This window comes from Dunckerocampus dactyliophorus, chromosome 13 (assembly GCF_027744805.1).
Source record: "Dunckerocampus dactyliophorus isolate RoL2022-P2 chromosome 13, RoL_Ddac_1.1, whole genome shotgun sequence".
Lineage (NCBI taxonomy): Eukaryota > Metazoa > Chordata > Actinopteri > Syngnathiformes > Syngnathidae > Dunckerocampus > Dunckerocampus dactyliophorus.
The window spans coordinates 10,861,350-10,877,201 of NC_072831.1; the positions used below are offsets into that span (position 1 = coordinate 10,861,350).

The window sequence follows — 15,852 nt, forward strand, 5'->3', positions numbered from 1 at the left end:
TGATTTATACAAGACAAGTGTTTGAATATAATCTTCTTTTGTACTTGACAAATTTGACGAAGTTACAATTAGGTGTGTCCTGATACAACTTTTTCACTTCCAATCCGATACCGACATTACAGCCTCAAATGTCGGCTGATACCGATATCAATCAGATATCAGCACGACTCATACTTTTATTACTTATTTTGTAGTGTGGCACTTTAGAAAAAGCTTGATCAAGTCACATCACTCAGAGATCAATAATCAGCAACAGCGAGTAAGAGAAAAACTGACCCATTTATTTCTTTATGCATCCGGGGTATAGTTTTAGCGACAATGTAGTGGTGGCTAGGCATAATATAGCAAAGTTCGAGGTGCTCAATAAAGAATTTAAACCAGACTTTACTCATCATTGAGAAGGACTGGTAATTAAGCCAATGACTGATCATGTGGGCTCTATCCAGCCGCTGCTGGATATACGTGCTGGGGAGGAGTCTGGAATCGACTGCTTGTATCGGAGTGCCAATAACGGAGATTTTAGATGAAGGCCTTTTTCCTGATATGGACCTAATATCTCATATCAATATTGGATCGGGACACTCCCAGTTTGATCAATCTTACAATGCTCTATTCACATCACCATTTAGAACTACTGTATTAACATTTAGAATTACATTATTTTTGGATTGTCCAATGAAGAAAACTCTTAAAACCTTTTCTCTGACCTGTAGTTTCTCAGGAAAAACTTACCCAGGTTGCTCAACAACACTCAAATTCATTCTGATCACAGTTACTGAAAACACAGGAAAGACTAATTTGGGTGTCAAACAGGAAGGTGGTGTTTTTACACGAACAAAAGCCTCCGACAACCCAGCTTCCAAAGGCAACATGATCCTCTCAACACGTGCACTAGTTCCCACACCTCACTCTTGGACTTCTACTTGAACCTCCTCCCATTCCCCTGGCAATGCTGCCACACCCATGAAAGAGATTCAAAACGTGGGTGGCACGCTAAGGTTACGGGGAGCTTTGTGCTTTGGCGAGAGGAACTGGAAATGTTTAAAATAAAACACAAAATGCATCTGGTTCACCATACCTCCAGCTGAGACACTTTCTGCTTGTAGCTGACCTCCAGCGACTTCCTCTGGTGTTCCTCCTGCTGCAGCTTGCCGTTGTTGTCCGCCAACTCTTTCATCAGCGCCGCGTACTCAGAACGCAGTTGGTTCATCTCGGCAGAATTCCTGCCGAGCAACACAAGCAAACAAAAAGCACATACACAGATGAACTTCGCAAAAATAAATAGCTGCAGTGTGGAGAGATGCTGGAAGAGTATTTATGGATTTATGGAGTATGTTATGGATCAAGAGCTGAAAGCTGGTGGTGCTGTACTGACTTGCTCTCCATCTGGTTGGAGGCTGAGCTGACTGCATCCCTTAGGATGCCATTCTCCTGCTGCAGCCGAGTGATCTGACTCTCCAGCTGCTCCCTCAGCTGCTGAAACTACAGAGTGACACAAAGAAAATCTGTTTGAGGAAGATGTACAGCTTCTTTGAACAGTCTTAACACCTCTTGAATTACTTTTTACAAATATATGACACCGCTCCATCACTTATGACTTCATTAAGATGATGTAGCCACGCGAGTGTAAGGAATTTGAAGTGACTGTGATAATTTAAGTTAAAATGAACAACTTGAATAACGTAATCTACCCTACAGCCAATGACCAAAGAAAGGAGAATAACCACATACTGAATTAATTTAACTGCATTTAGGTTCCTACAAAATTATTGAGTCAACAACTGCTATGATGATAGAACTTTAATGCATTTTAATTTGCAGAATTGTTCAAGCAATGCATGACACACTCACCTTCATCTGCATGGTCTGGAGCTCCTGGTAGCTTCCTTGTGCTTTGGCCTGCATGTTGCCCAGTTCTTTCTCCATTGCTGCACACTGGTCTCTCATCACGGATTCCACTCGGGCCGTCTTTTGCTTCTCAACCTGGAGCTCCTGAAGCACAGTAGCAAGACGGACAAAAATTATCAAGAACAGTTATCAATGAGGCCATGTTTATATCATTGTCGGTTGGTCTGTTCTTCAATTTTTGTGTGTGTGCAACTTCCCATCAACAGTTTAATCAACTTTTTATGATGGGTTGGTATTTTTCCAATCCATTGGTTTGGTTTAATTTTACTTGAACATGCATGAAGGTTACGATGGAATACATCTCATGAATCATCATTTCACATGTCCAAAAGGAGTAGGAAGAAGCAAAGCTTATTTAATCCTAACCCCCATCTATTCCACATCTAGTACAGTACATATTATTCACTTCCTGCATTCCATGTAATATTTTTCATATAATAATCAGTGTAATAATAAATAAAAAATAAAAAACATGCATGACAGAACAATAATAATAATCAAGACTCTTCTGCCTTATATTTAGCCAACATCAACTGCTTCTATTGTTTTTGAATTTGCTCATCTCGGTACATTGTTTGAGTTCCTTACTCAATCCGTTCCATAATTTAATTCAGCAGACTGAAATGCTGTGGGTTTTCAGTGTTGTTCTTGCATATACGTGTTTTAAGTTAAATTTTGCTCTAAGATCATATTTCTCCTCTTTTATCGAGAAATACTATATGACGTTTTTGGGTAACAAGTTATTGTAAACTTTATGCATTATTTTAGAGGCTTGAAAGAGTAAATTTTAATATCTGTGATTTTAAAAATAAAGGGTTTGTATGTTCTCTGTACGCGGCATTATGAATTATCCTCACCGATCTTTTTTGCAGTACATTGAGTGAGTGAAGATTGCTTTTATAATTGCCCCATATCTCCACACAATACAGTAGATATGGTAATACTAAGGAACAGTACATTTTCTTTATAGTAAAGAAAATGTATAAAGCCTGTGCTGGCTGAATTAATTTCCTCATGTAAGAGGTTTCATTCACATCTGTTAAATATTTGGCAGAAATGATCTGCAACAGGAAATCCATGTCGAAAATACACACAGTACATTACACAACTAGCTGGGTATATGTAAGAGCATGGGGATGTGCACCTGGCTGAGTTGCTTGACTTTATCCTTGGCAATGGAAGCCTCCTCTTCAAGAGTAGTTAGGAGACGCCCTCGTTCCTGAGCAGCCGGATCAGATTTACCAGCAGACTAGTTGTCAAAGATGGGATAAAATAACAACTTAAACTTCCTGTTCATTTTCATACTTCAAATCCGGCACTTCTAAGTCTCTCACTTTGTGCCAGGTGTTCCCAGCACAGGGGCTCTTCTCTCGGAGGACAGCAATCAAGCTGACAGCCTCGGCTTCTGACAAGGTGATGGTGGACAGCGACGAGAGCAGTTCCTTTAGCTTCTCCTCTGTTTTTTCTGTTACAATATTGATGTAGTATTCATACAAATGAATTTGTGAAGTTTGATGTAGTATTTTTACAAATGAATTTGTGAAGTTATTTTTTTTCTTCTCTAACCTTTGTCTGCCTCATTCTTCTGTTTCTTTCCACTTCCTTTGGAAGGTACGTCATTATTGTGGGCTGCCTGGTGGTTGGCAGAAGCTGCTGAATCAATCTCAGCTGGATTGGAGGGGAAAAGACATTGATCACTTTCAGAAGTCAGTCCTGAGCACTTATCCACTAACAATTTGACATACACTCCTGATAAAAATTTTAAGACCAGTTGAAAATTGAAAGAATTGACATTTTGCACTGTTGGCTCTTAAGGATGTTCTAAGTAGAGCTTCAAAATGCAAAAAGAATTGGGAAGTAAGACAAAAAAATTAAGTATTTTATTGCAAACAAGCATTAAAGTGAAATAGGCTGTTTGCCAGCTGATAAATGTTTAAGGCCGTAGGTAAAAAAACAAACAAACAAAAAAAAACCCTAAAGTAGAAATAAAATGTTCAAAAAAGGAGTTGTAATGAGTAGCTGTGCCTACACATAACCGGCTGCCGTTTGACACCCCAGCACTACCTGAAGCTCCATTGTTCCACTTAATGAATAAAAAAGCATCCCAGACCATGATGGCGCCCCAGCCACTGTGCCGTGTGGAAAACATCTCCGGTGGGATCTCGTCATGCCAGTAACGTTGGAAGCCATCAGGACAGTCAAGGTTTTTTTCTTATCAGAGAATAAAACTTTTTTCCACCTTTCAATGTCCCTTGTTTGGTCCTCTCATGTAATTCCCACAAAGGCAATTTTGTGGCATTGAGGGAGACGAGGCCTTTGAAGACCTTGTTATTGGACTGTACTCGGCACCAGTAACAACCTTCATTTGGGCCAAAGATGGTCCCGTTTCTTGACGGCCAGCCAAACAAATTCCCCGGCTCAGGGCGTTGGTATTTTTTTGGGGACTACCACTTGACTTTTTTTGTTTCATAACCCTCAGGATATCTGAATAAGTTTCAAATGACTGTCGTACTGCATCCAACCTCAGCAGCAATAACATGCTGCAACAGGCCTTGCTTATGCCACCCAACAATCCCACTGCATACGAAAAGAAATCTTTTTTTTTTGTCAAGAGATCATGACAGTGTAAAAACCTGACAGAAAATAACATTAAATCCAGATTTTTGCCTAGATTTTAGCTTTTAAAGGCTGTGGTCTTAAAACTTTATATGAGCTGATGAACTTTAATGCTAGTTTGCAATAAATTGCTTACGCAAAACATTTTTTTGTCTCGCTCCCATTTGTCCTTTTTTTCCATTTTGAAGCTCTACTTAGAAACTCCTTAAGATCCAACAGTGCAAACAGTGTAAATTCTCTCATTTCTTCGACTGGTCTTAAAAAGTTTGAGCAGGAGTGTATGATCTGTGTTTTATCAATACCAGGCTCGGTCTTCTGCTTCTTGGCGTTCTTCTTCTTACTGCCCGTTGCACTTGAAGCTGCTGGAGCGGCATTGTCGAGAACTTTGATTTCAGCCACAAGAGGCGGTTCCTTCTTGGCTGGGGTCGGAGCCTGCTCGACTTTGAGCTCTGGCGGCTGGTCATTCACTGCAAGAAGACAGAATGAGCTTAAAGAATTATAAATCGAGAAGTTCAACTTAATCACTAATGTATGCACTAAGCATAAGTAGCCATTATTGGCGGTCTACCTCATTCTAAAGCCTTCTTTACATCAAGCAGTATAGTTTGCTTCCGTTTACATTGTAAAGCGAACCATGATGTGAAACTTTGTAGTGGCTGGAGCTAGACCCACTGCTGTCCGCTGATTGGTCAGCAGAATTGTCTGCCTTCAAAATGGTGTGGATTATGATTTTTTTTTCAATTGTCAAATTATATGCTGTCATGCTGGCATGGTGATGTGATGGAAATGCAAGCCTGATCAGAGTTGATCTGATGTGAACAATACTGCAACAAATTGAACTAAACTGTATGTTATAAAAAGCTAAATCACTCTTACCAGTCACTTAATCATAAATATTTAGATTCTAGTTCAAATTCACTTGAACAACAAGAAGCTTTACAACCGTATGTTTTCAAGGCAACGAACCTGCCTCCAACTTTTGCTTCTTCTTCTTCTCTTTCTTAGAAGCCTGTGGAGGAGTCTGCCCCACAGTAGCAGCCTGGGTAACTTGAACCTGAACCTCAAGCTGTGGAGATGTTGGGCTGGGCTGCTTGTTGGCAACTGATGATGGCTCTGTTTTGTGGCTGACCAGCTTGGAGCTGTTTACTTCTGGCTCTTCAGGTGGGGGAGACGTTGCTGCTACCATAGCAGGGCTGGTGCTTGCGGCGGCAACAGCCACAGCAGCCTTTGCTGCTTTTTTCTCCTTCTTCTTCCTCTCCCTCAAACCAACAGAAGCCTCTGTTGGAGCTGGAACAGGCACATGGGGAGAAGATGCTGGTGGATCAGGGGCTACTACAACCAATGGCTCAGGGTCCTCAACCATCTCTGGGGTGGTGCTGCGGGCACCATCAGCCACCTCAAAGTCCCCCAGGTCCTCTTCTGACTCCCCTCCAACACCACCACCGCCACCACCACCCCCTCCTCCAGCCACAGTGGCACTTTCCTTCTTCTTACTCTTCTTCTTTTCATTCCTTTTGCGGGCATCTGGCTTAGACGGCGGAAGCTTGAGATCGCGTTTCTGCCGGGCCAGCACCTCATCGTAGGATGTTTCCTTAGTGAAGAGCATGAAGGAGAGAAAGAGGAGGGCGACCACCAGTAACGGGACCAAGATGAGCAGGTACTGAGAGTCGTAGATATCCAACGCCATTCTGCATAAAAGGGAAAAAATGGCCTTAAAAACGCATGGCCTCAAAGTGACAATTCAAGGGGTTGTATATGTCAGCTGATCAGTCCCCCTTCCTGTACAGGGGGGATGATGATCAGTCCCCCTTCCTGTACAGGGGGGATGACCAAGTGGTTCGTTATTGGCCTGCACACCACCACTTTGGTTATTTCACAAACTAACAAAAGACATAACAAAAAACAAATGCTATATTAGTACACCACTAATTATAAGGAATCTTTCTGCTCATTAATAATGACCCAGAAGAAAGCACTGTACAGTATATCTGAAGGTCAGCTGCACTGATACAAACAAGCACAACAGGTGTGTGGAATGTGAACTGGCACAATTATAAAATATCGCCTGATGGAGATGTTGGCGCATCAATAATGCTTACAGCACCCTGACCTCTCTCAGTAATATGATCCAATTATCCAACATTGACCCTGCTCAGCAAATGAACATCCACCTTGCCTTTACATTACGTCCATGGAGAACGAATAAAATAAATAGGTCATCAACTTGGCATAAGAAGGGAACAAAAATAAAGACACAAATAGGTGTAACACGGTTGATGTCTGTCTTAATACTGTATCAAGCTTCTCTTCCTCTATGAACACATGGGCAACAAGGTGGTCTTATCAGGATGAATTTACAAAAGGCAAAAAACATGCCCACATTCAAGTGTCATCCACTGAGGTGTCCTGAAACTGCCCACTTAAAGGGATTTTTTTGACATGTATTGTGACAAGTATAGTGCAATGGTCACCAACCGTTTTGAGTCCAAGATCCCTGGTCTCGGGCATGAACCTGCGCAAGATCTACCCTATCAATCAAATATTATCATCTATCAAATATTTGACATAAAACATTGTCTCACATCCTAGTAATGTCACACTTCTCCAGTGACAATATTTGTAATCTCTTCAGATTTGGCGCAATTAGTCTATGCAAAAACACAGCTGTGATTTGATTTCCAACTGCTGTGGCACCAATGGTGATTGACAAAAAATGCATCCCTATCCCATTTTACATCCAAGATTTGTGGCAGTAATAAAGGACAAGGCACTGTCACAGACTGGGCCTCTTTACTCATTTGGATTAAGCAGATTACCCTTGATAATACATTTAAGAATAACTCTCCGTGGCAAGACTTTGTGACGAGTGAAAGGTTTGGTACTACTGTATTTCCTTTATTTACTCAACTGCAGAGAATACCAGGAATCTGTTAGCGATAATGTATTAGGGAAACAAAAAAATAAGGTAATACATATAATAACATAATAAACAATGTTGAATCAATGTCAATGTTGCAGCCCTTGCTCTAGAATGTGCCACGCCACATACTTGTTCTCCTGAAGGGTCCCTGACTTGATTCATCAACTTTGCTTAAATATGTTATATTTTGTTTGTGCATATGTTCAACACAGCAGTAATTTCGCAAAAATGACATGTATAGTTCACGGTGCCAGCCATGCCGAGCTAGCAGTCGCAATTCAGCCTCATTTCCAGAAGTGAGATCATCGGGATACTATCACTCAGGTAAACGAACATAGCTGTGTACAAGACAGAGGATGTTTACAATGATTATAGTGAAGATTTCATCGATGTGTCAATAGTTTGAGGAAGAAGAAACATTTGGAGATAAAACAGAACTTGCAGAAGATGGACTTAAGCCTTAAAACATGGAGATGAAGATGGGTTGCCGTCAAAACACAGAATGGTAAGTGTATATTAATTATTGTCTTAAATCGGCTTCTTGATTAGCATAAAGGGGTTTTTATAGCCTATTTGATTGTACACATGGATAAATGTTCGCCGCCGTCGCCCTCAGCCCGGAAAGAATACATATTGCCATGAAAAGATGTTTGTAACCCAAAGAAAACATATTGCCGTGAAAAGATGTTTGTGACCCAAAGAAAACATATTGCCGTGAAAAGATGTTTGTGACCCAAAGAAAAGGAGGCATCTATTAGGGGAGTGGTGCCAGTTTCTTAAAGCGAATGACCCACCCAGTGACCCACCACATTGGGGCAGGACATACAGTATTTTAGAGCAGAGGATATATTGTATTCTTGAATTTGATTTCCAGTCCGCCATTCAGGGTTGGGATTTCTGAACAAGTAAATCAACTTTTGAGTGGATTAAAAAACAACTTAATATTTAAAAAGTGCTCTAATTTAGCTATTGAATGGGATGTTTTATGGTAATAGTGGGACAGGACTGCTTCATTTTTCTATTCATTTAGTTAAAGTGTATGACATTCCTGACACTTAGTAGGCATCAGCTCGGGTGTGAAGCCATGAAAATATATTTAAACACAAGTTTAAATATATTAAAGTAAAAACTAGTATTTAGAGTTATTAGCTGAAACAAGCAGATCGTTAATGTCCCACTATATGCCTGTGGCCATTGACTTTTTTTTCCTTGTTGTAGTCCCATTTCTATACTGGTTAAAAGGATGCATAATTCAGGTCGTCTAAAAGTTATGGTTTCTTTCCGTCCAATGCTTTAGAGAGGAGGATGTGTGTGTGTGTCTTCCCGTGCAGAATGAGCCTTGATAATGCATCAAAAATGAGCCTGGAGGACAAAGCTTTCTCAGGCTATTGGCTCCCTGGAATCTCACTGCTCGGCTGGAAAAGCCCCCTGATGTGTCTAATGTGGACACAGAGTAAAGTGTTCAGAAACAAGACCAGAAACTTGCATTAATTGAATAAAGTGGAATGTCTGAAAGTGAACGCCCATGAAAATAGAGCAATACTTTTTGAAAGAATATGCCTCTATATTTCAAAACTCTGTCATGCAAGATCTCATATGAGAAATCTGAAAATCATTTATTGATACAATCAAACCTGTCTTAGCGGCCACCTTTATAGAACGGCCACCTGCCTATAGCAGCCACTGAAAAATCCCCCGTAGCAAATTTACATGTTATAGACCCTGTGTATAGCAGTCACCTGTCCAACGCGGCCAGCGGCCACCCATTTTGTCTCCCTTGGTCAATATCTGACTGCATATAGCGGCCATTTACTACATCGATTGATATTCCTACGATTCAACTACATCAATGGGTTCTCAAGTTTCCATTCAGCACGACATATACCTGTATGTCGAGCTGACATTGTTTAAAAGGTCAGCAATCGATTGAATCGATACTAGAAAATGAAGCATTGGATTTAAGCATTGCAGGCTTTATATGGATGTGCCTTTTTAGCACTTTTAATGATACAGACGTTCGTGACAGTCTGCCTGTCGGTGACATCACTGTCTTCCACGTATGTGGTGGTCATGGGAGTTGTAGCTGACCTGTGAAATACAGTTGATTCGCTGCTTCTTTTGGTCAGTTCATTCACTGTATTCAGTATTGATATTTAACTCATCTGTCCTTATTTGAAACTCCTTTTATGTGACATTTATGAGGACAATATGCAAAGTAAGGACATTTTGTATGCCTCTGGACGGTAGTTTACGGTAGTTACAGTTACGGTAGTTTACAGTAACTGTAGTTTACAGTTGCAGTGACGCTTAGTGACATCATCCAGCACGGCGTGTCCAGTCCAAAACACATAACTGTGTGCGGTTATTAGGCAAGTCAGTATTTACATCATATTCTCATTTTTATGCATATTTTCCAACCCCAAGCTGGATAAACTTGCCTACTGAGTTTAAGAATACCAGGTGATGTGCATGTGTGTACTGAGGGAGGGTGTGGCCTTAGGATATCAACACCCTTTATTGGGTGTGCACAATTATTAAGCAGCTTGGGTCAGAAAAGAAATGTAAGACTCTGAAAAGTCAAGAACTATAAAACATCTTTCATAGCGATGCAGCTCTCTTGAAATTGCCAAGATATAAAATGTTTTGTTGCAAGTGCAAAAAAAAGGGTCACAGAAAGGTGTCGAGGAAAAAAAAAAGATGACCTTGTTGGGCCTTTTCAGGTTGAAGATGGACTAAACCTCAACTCCCAAACCTACTGCCACTTTTTTCACACAGTGGTACGGGCAAAAGTGCATCTTTCAAGAAGACCATGATTTTTATGCAAGACAATGCTCCATCTCTTCACTTAATGGCCAGCTAGTAAAGGTCTTAAAAAAATAATGACATGACCTCCTTGCTCACCTGACCTAAACCCTATTGAGTACTTGTGGGCCCTTAAACGTAAGATTTACAGTGAAGAAAAAAGGTACACCTGTCTGAACAGTGTCTGGGAGGCTGTGGTTGCTGCTGCACAAAAAGTTGATGGTCAAATGATGAAGACTCCATGGTTGAAAGGCTTTTCCTTGTTATTGAAAAGAAGGGTGGCTATATTGGTCACTGATTTATTTTTGATTGTGTTGCTTGTTTATTATTCAGACTTTTAAAAAATTAAAATACAGTAGGGAATGGGAATACACCAAATCCCAAACTAACAAACACAATTGGTTCCAGACGACCGTTCTTATGTCGAATTGTTCTTAAGTCGGGGAAAAGGTAATATTACCAATGATATTGGTACTACATGTACGTGTATACATATACAGTATATGCGTATGTATGTAAATATGAGTTTGGATGCAGTAGTAATATTAAACCAGGATAATTAATGAAAAAAACAATAAAAATGATATAATACGTAATGATAAATGTTATTTACCTTTGAAGAGGTGTGGTCGAGCATACGCCGTTGTGGTGGAGTTGGAGAAGGAGATATTGAAAAAAAGGACAAACCGTTGTCGTCAGACTCTTCTAAAAGAGGTAGTGTTCTGTGGGTGGTGTAGAATTAAGCAGGCCTATTAACTCTTCATAAACTTTAATCACACACTCTGTCCGCGTTGCATCGTACAGCTACAATTTAGCTTTCCATTTAGCTTTCTCTCCCCAGCGTCTGTTGGTCCCATTAGCAGTGCCACAGTGCCCTCTACTGGTCAAGCATGTAGCAGTATAAATAATGGAGTTAAGTACTAAAAGGGAAAATACATGAAAAAAATAGACCAGTCGGCTTGTGTTCGTATCTCCGAAAGCTCGCATGTTGAATGTTCGTAAGTTGGGGACCTAGTGTAGTTTGGTTTTTGACTTGCCTAATAATTCTGCACAATAATAGTTGCCTAATAATTGTGCACACAGAGATATTCTCAAAAAAAGCCAAAACCTCACTTTCACGTCGTTAAATATTCAAGTTTGAGATTTACTAACATTTTGGATTGACCAAGAGCATTGTTATTGTTAAATAATAAAATTAATAATCAATGATGCAATCTGCCTAATAAAGCAATGTTACAAATACAATCCCCGTATTTTAGCGATGCAAAAATCTAACACTGTCCGTGCGCAGTCAACTAGGAAATGTCTTGTAAATGTGCGAAGAATATATTCAAGTAGCAACAACCTGAAGTTGTTTTTTTTTTTGTCACACATACACCACACACATAAATCGGTAAAATAAAATAAAATAAAATAAATAAATTAAATTAAAAAATTAAATTAAATAAATAAATAAAAAGGGGCAACCCAAACCACTCTCCCACCCAGGGGAGATAGCTCCACAGGGGCAGCTGGGCTCAGGCACCCGCGCCCCCACCAGGGGGAGAGGCCAGCCCCCACACCCCACACCGAACGACCCCACGCGGCACCTGAGCAGGAGGGCCCAGGGCAGACCCCGCCCCACCACCAGAGGCAAAGGAGGCGAGGGAGAGCCAGCGCCACCAGCTGCACACGGGCGCCCCCAGCAGCAGTAGGCGCCCGGCACCCGCAGGATGCAGCACCCCGCCCACCCACCACCCCGGAGGTCAACCAACGCCGCCCCCTGGACTGCCCCCCCGTCCCCGCCCCATCACCCGACCCGGACCCCTCCCCACCCCCACCCACCAGCCCCCCCAGGCAGGCAGCCCAGCAAAGAAGACTCGGGACACCAAGCCCGCCCCCGCCCGAACAACCTGAAGTTTAACACCAGTCAACTGGCAGGGAGAGCTGATCGGAATCACATTCTCAGACGGAAACAACAAAACCTATGGGGCAGTGATGTAAAAGCTGGGAAACGGACAAAGCACGTTGAGTCGAAAGCTAAATTGACCCCACTAGTTCAGAAGGGGGAAGCCGTCAAAGGAGAAGTCTGTGGAGCTGTCTTTGCAGCTTGAATCAGGAAATACATGGCAAAGTAAGATTGAAAAATTGAAATACAGGCATTTGAAGGTTGACCGCTGGTTCCACCTCGTCGACAGTCTAACCGTCTTAGGAGCTATTCCAAGAGACAGCTCCAAATACCAGACCTTCTTTGCCAACCAGATAGGAGATATACAAAAAGCTGGGCCGGGTGGAGACTGGTGGTGGATTCCTGGGGACCTCAACACAAGATGATGCACCCCAGACAACCTAAAGGAAAACTCTGCGTGGCAAGATGGACCAGAATTCCTGAAAGGGCCGGTTGAGGTATGGCCTAAAAAAATTGCAGTGGAAGTTGTATCTCAAGCTAGAGAACGAGTAGACAAGCTCCAGAGAAGAGCATTCCCTGCCTCACTGCTGTGTCAAGAGACAACATCAATAAATCACACCCAGAGGTGAAGCAGTCAAAGCCCTGATCGATGTAGACGTTCAGCAGCCTTTCCAAGTTGGTAAAAGTTGATAGCCTCGGTATGACGAATCGCTAAAAGGTAGCTCTAACTGAGAGAAGGGAAAAGTACTGGGCCAAAGTGGGAGGTGGCTACTCACACAGAGAAAACCCAAGAAGATCGTATCGCAGGAGAAGAACAGGAAAATGCACTGAGGGACCCCTTTCTTCTGGTCCAGAGTGGCAAAGAGTTTCTAACCACCACACTCCATAGACTAGTAGTTTTCAAGGACAATAGTTTCGGGCCATCCTCGAATCATCCAATACTGAAGAATCCGCGACATGTGGGACGGAGTGGTCCTGGAAAATCCACCCAGCAAATTCACCCCACAGGAATGGTGCAGCAGAGGCGGCTGTGAAAATAGTTAAACAGGCACTTATTAATCTTGGAGGAGATGGAGTCCTAACTTGGGGAGAATTCCAGACATTCCTTTGTATGGCAACCAATCTTGCAAATGAAAGACCATCGACGCAAAAATACAGAGCTGCGAGGACTGCGTGGAGTACATAAGTCCAAACACTCTTCTGCTAGGCCGACCCAGTCCATGCGGAGACCCTGGTAACTTCCTGTTCGAAGGTTTATCCCTCCAAAAGATGCTACTTCATTCAAGCAGAGATTCAGTAAACAAGTTCTGGATAAAACGGTGCAAAGTTGCTGGTAGAACCCTTTTTGTGAGGAGCAAATGGCAAACAAAGGAACGGAACGTCTCAATTGGCGATATCGCTTGGATTGCCCATCAAAATGCACTGAGGGGCCAGTATAAGCTAACGCAAGTAGTCCGTACCAATGCTGATAGTAGTGTTATTGTAAGGGACGGTGAGGTCAAGGTTTCCCCAAGTTACCCGGCAGCAACCACCAAATACGTCCAAGAAAACCTGGTCAACCCACGAGTCAACTCTCAATCACAATTCTTCACATCTTGATACCCGTAGAGGAGCAACTGCAAGTGGGAGGTGTTCTGTCAAATATGGCGCATTTGGGAATATTGTTAAAAATAAGCGTCACATGACTGCAGGTGTATTCATCGAAAAATGTTGCAATTCTTATGACAATTGTGATGCTAAAAGCACGTGTCTTTTGAACCCGGTACACATTATTACACATTAATATTACGGTTGTACAAAGTAATCAAATGGAAAGAGAAAACGAAGACACTTCCAAGTATCTTTGTCACAACTATTCAAATGATTGTAACAAGAGAAGAGAGACCCCTGGTACGTGACAGCTATTGTTTTTCCTAAGTTACAAACTGTATAGTAAGTAATGAGTAATTTAACGCTATTCCTCTCTGATTCTAAGGTTATCAACCTAACCTGTGCTCCTCTAAATGGTTGAAGTGTGAAATAAAACTCAAGAAAATTACTGGAGTTGAGTTGGTAAAGCGTTCGATGATCTTTTTCGGCCTTTTCAAGTGCAGGGTGGCGTAAAGTCCAAAAGAACTTAAAAAAATGCAATTTTTTCATATTATTGGGTATATTTAAAGTTAAGTCCAATCATGGATCGGAGCTTGAGGACAAGATAAGCGGTGTGTAGGATATAAATTCACTTTCATATCTGCAGGTGAAATTTCATAAAAATCTGATGGTGCAACATATATTAATTTTCCCCCGAGGTGAAATTCCATACAAATCTGATGGTGCAAACTATATTAATTTTGCCGCGGAATTACTGAGTACAGTTTTCCCTCGTTCATCGCGTTTTACCGCAGTAAGTGAAATCCATGAGGTAGCCAACTTCTTTTTTTTTTTTTTTACAATTATACAGGTTTTAAAGCTGTAAAACCCTTCACCATACACTTTATACACTTTTCTAAGACAGGCAATAACATTTTGTCACATTTCGCTCTTGTTTAAACACTCTCAAAAAAGTTCAAACTGTTAGAATTTTAATGATCAACCTTAATGATCAACACAAGACATTATGAAGTCACTCACATCTATTTCACTCCTGTGACCGTGCATGTAGCCTTTTGGTATCCTTGTTAAAAGATACTGCTGCAGACAAACAGAACATTCATTTACAAGGTAGCAAGCTAGCGATGACACAGGAGACATGGGAGGACGGCAAGAAGGAGATTGATTGGCTGCAGACCATTGTCAATCAGACAGACGAGAGAGCGAAGAGAGAGACACTCAACTTCCCGCAATGCAATTCTTCGGAAATGGCCAGGCTCGGCCTGTAACAACGTTCATATGGTGTAATAACATTTACAAAAGCACTAAAAGAAATCTGCGAAAGCAAATCCACGAAATGTGAACCGCAATAGAGCGAGGGAACACTGTACATGCAAGTAGTAATGTGGAGTGGAAACGAATACAGTGTGCTGCAGCAGCATTTAGGACACTTTATTTTCTTCCCTGGACTTTTTGATTTTAATGATCAAAAAATGGCTACTCTGTTTACTTTTAAACAAATGTCACAGCCTATGTTATGATATATTTTGTAGTACGGTTGTACTTGCCACGGTCAGTGGGTCAATCACAGCGTTTGTTTTGATTCAATGGTAAAGCAATGGGAACCAAAGACACCATTTTCCGGTATGAAATTTGCTTTAACTTGTTTAATACTTGGGGTAGAGAAGTGAATGAGGCATCAAATTAAAGTTCAAGTCATGTTTTATCAGACACAAATAACTTGATTATACATTTTCAAAATTTTGTAACATTCCTAACATATATGCACTGCAATACTTCTGTCAATGTATTCTTCCTAGTTGCTGCACTGTTCTTTCAAATGGCTTCTCTGATGAGGATTATTAGCCCAAAAAAAGCCCCTGCTTCCATCAGCCCCATGCAAGTGAGAAAGTTTCAACACCTAATTGAAGATACCATACCACATTAATTTCTTGAGGAATTTACACAATGTCCCTCATTGGCTGCAAAGTGCAGGTTTGGATTGTGCTATTTAAAGTAAATAATTACTGTAATCGTGGCAGTGGCAAGCTATACCGCCCTCTTTTCATCCTGATTTTGTATTGCATTTTATTCATCTTTGTACTCACCGATAATGTATTCTTCAGTATGTCAGCATTATTTATTCATA

The 15,852-nt window shown here is 41.3% G+C and overlaps 1 protein-coding gene across 4 annotated transcripts in view; it reads right to left on the reverse strand.

The window, feature by feature from the left end:
* Positions 1-15,852, reverse strand: part of ktn1 (kinectin 1) — a 36,162-nt gene that overhangs the window by 17,859 nt on the left and 2,451 nt on the right. For all 4 annotated transcript variants that reach the window (XM_054796618.1, XM_054796620.1, XM_054796622.1 and 1 more), the window contains exons 2-9: positions 5,491-6,212; positions 4,827-4,991; positions 3,475-3,576; positions 3,243-3,373; positions 3,053-3,157; positions 1,852-1,992; positions 1,376-1,482; positions 1,079-1,223 (exon numbers count right to left, since the gene is read on the reverse strand). In XM_054796618.1, the coding sequence (XP_054652593.1) occupies positions 1,079-1,223; positions 1,376-1,482; positions 1,852-1,992; positions 3,053-3,157; positions 3,243-3,373; positions 3,475-3,576; positions 4,827-4,991; positions 5,491-6,211 (1,617 nt within the window). In that variant the 5' untranslated portion in view covers position 6,212. The remainder of the gene's footprint in view (positions 1-1,078; positions 1,224-1,375; positions 1,483-1,851; positions 1,993-3,052; positions 3,158-3,242; positions 3,374-3,474; positions 3,577-4,826; positions 4,992-5,490; positions 6,213-15,852) is intronic.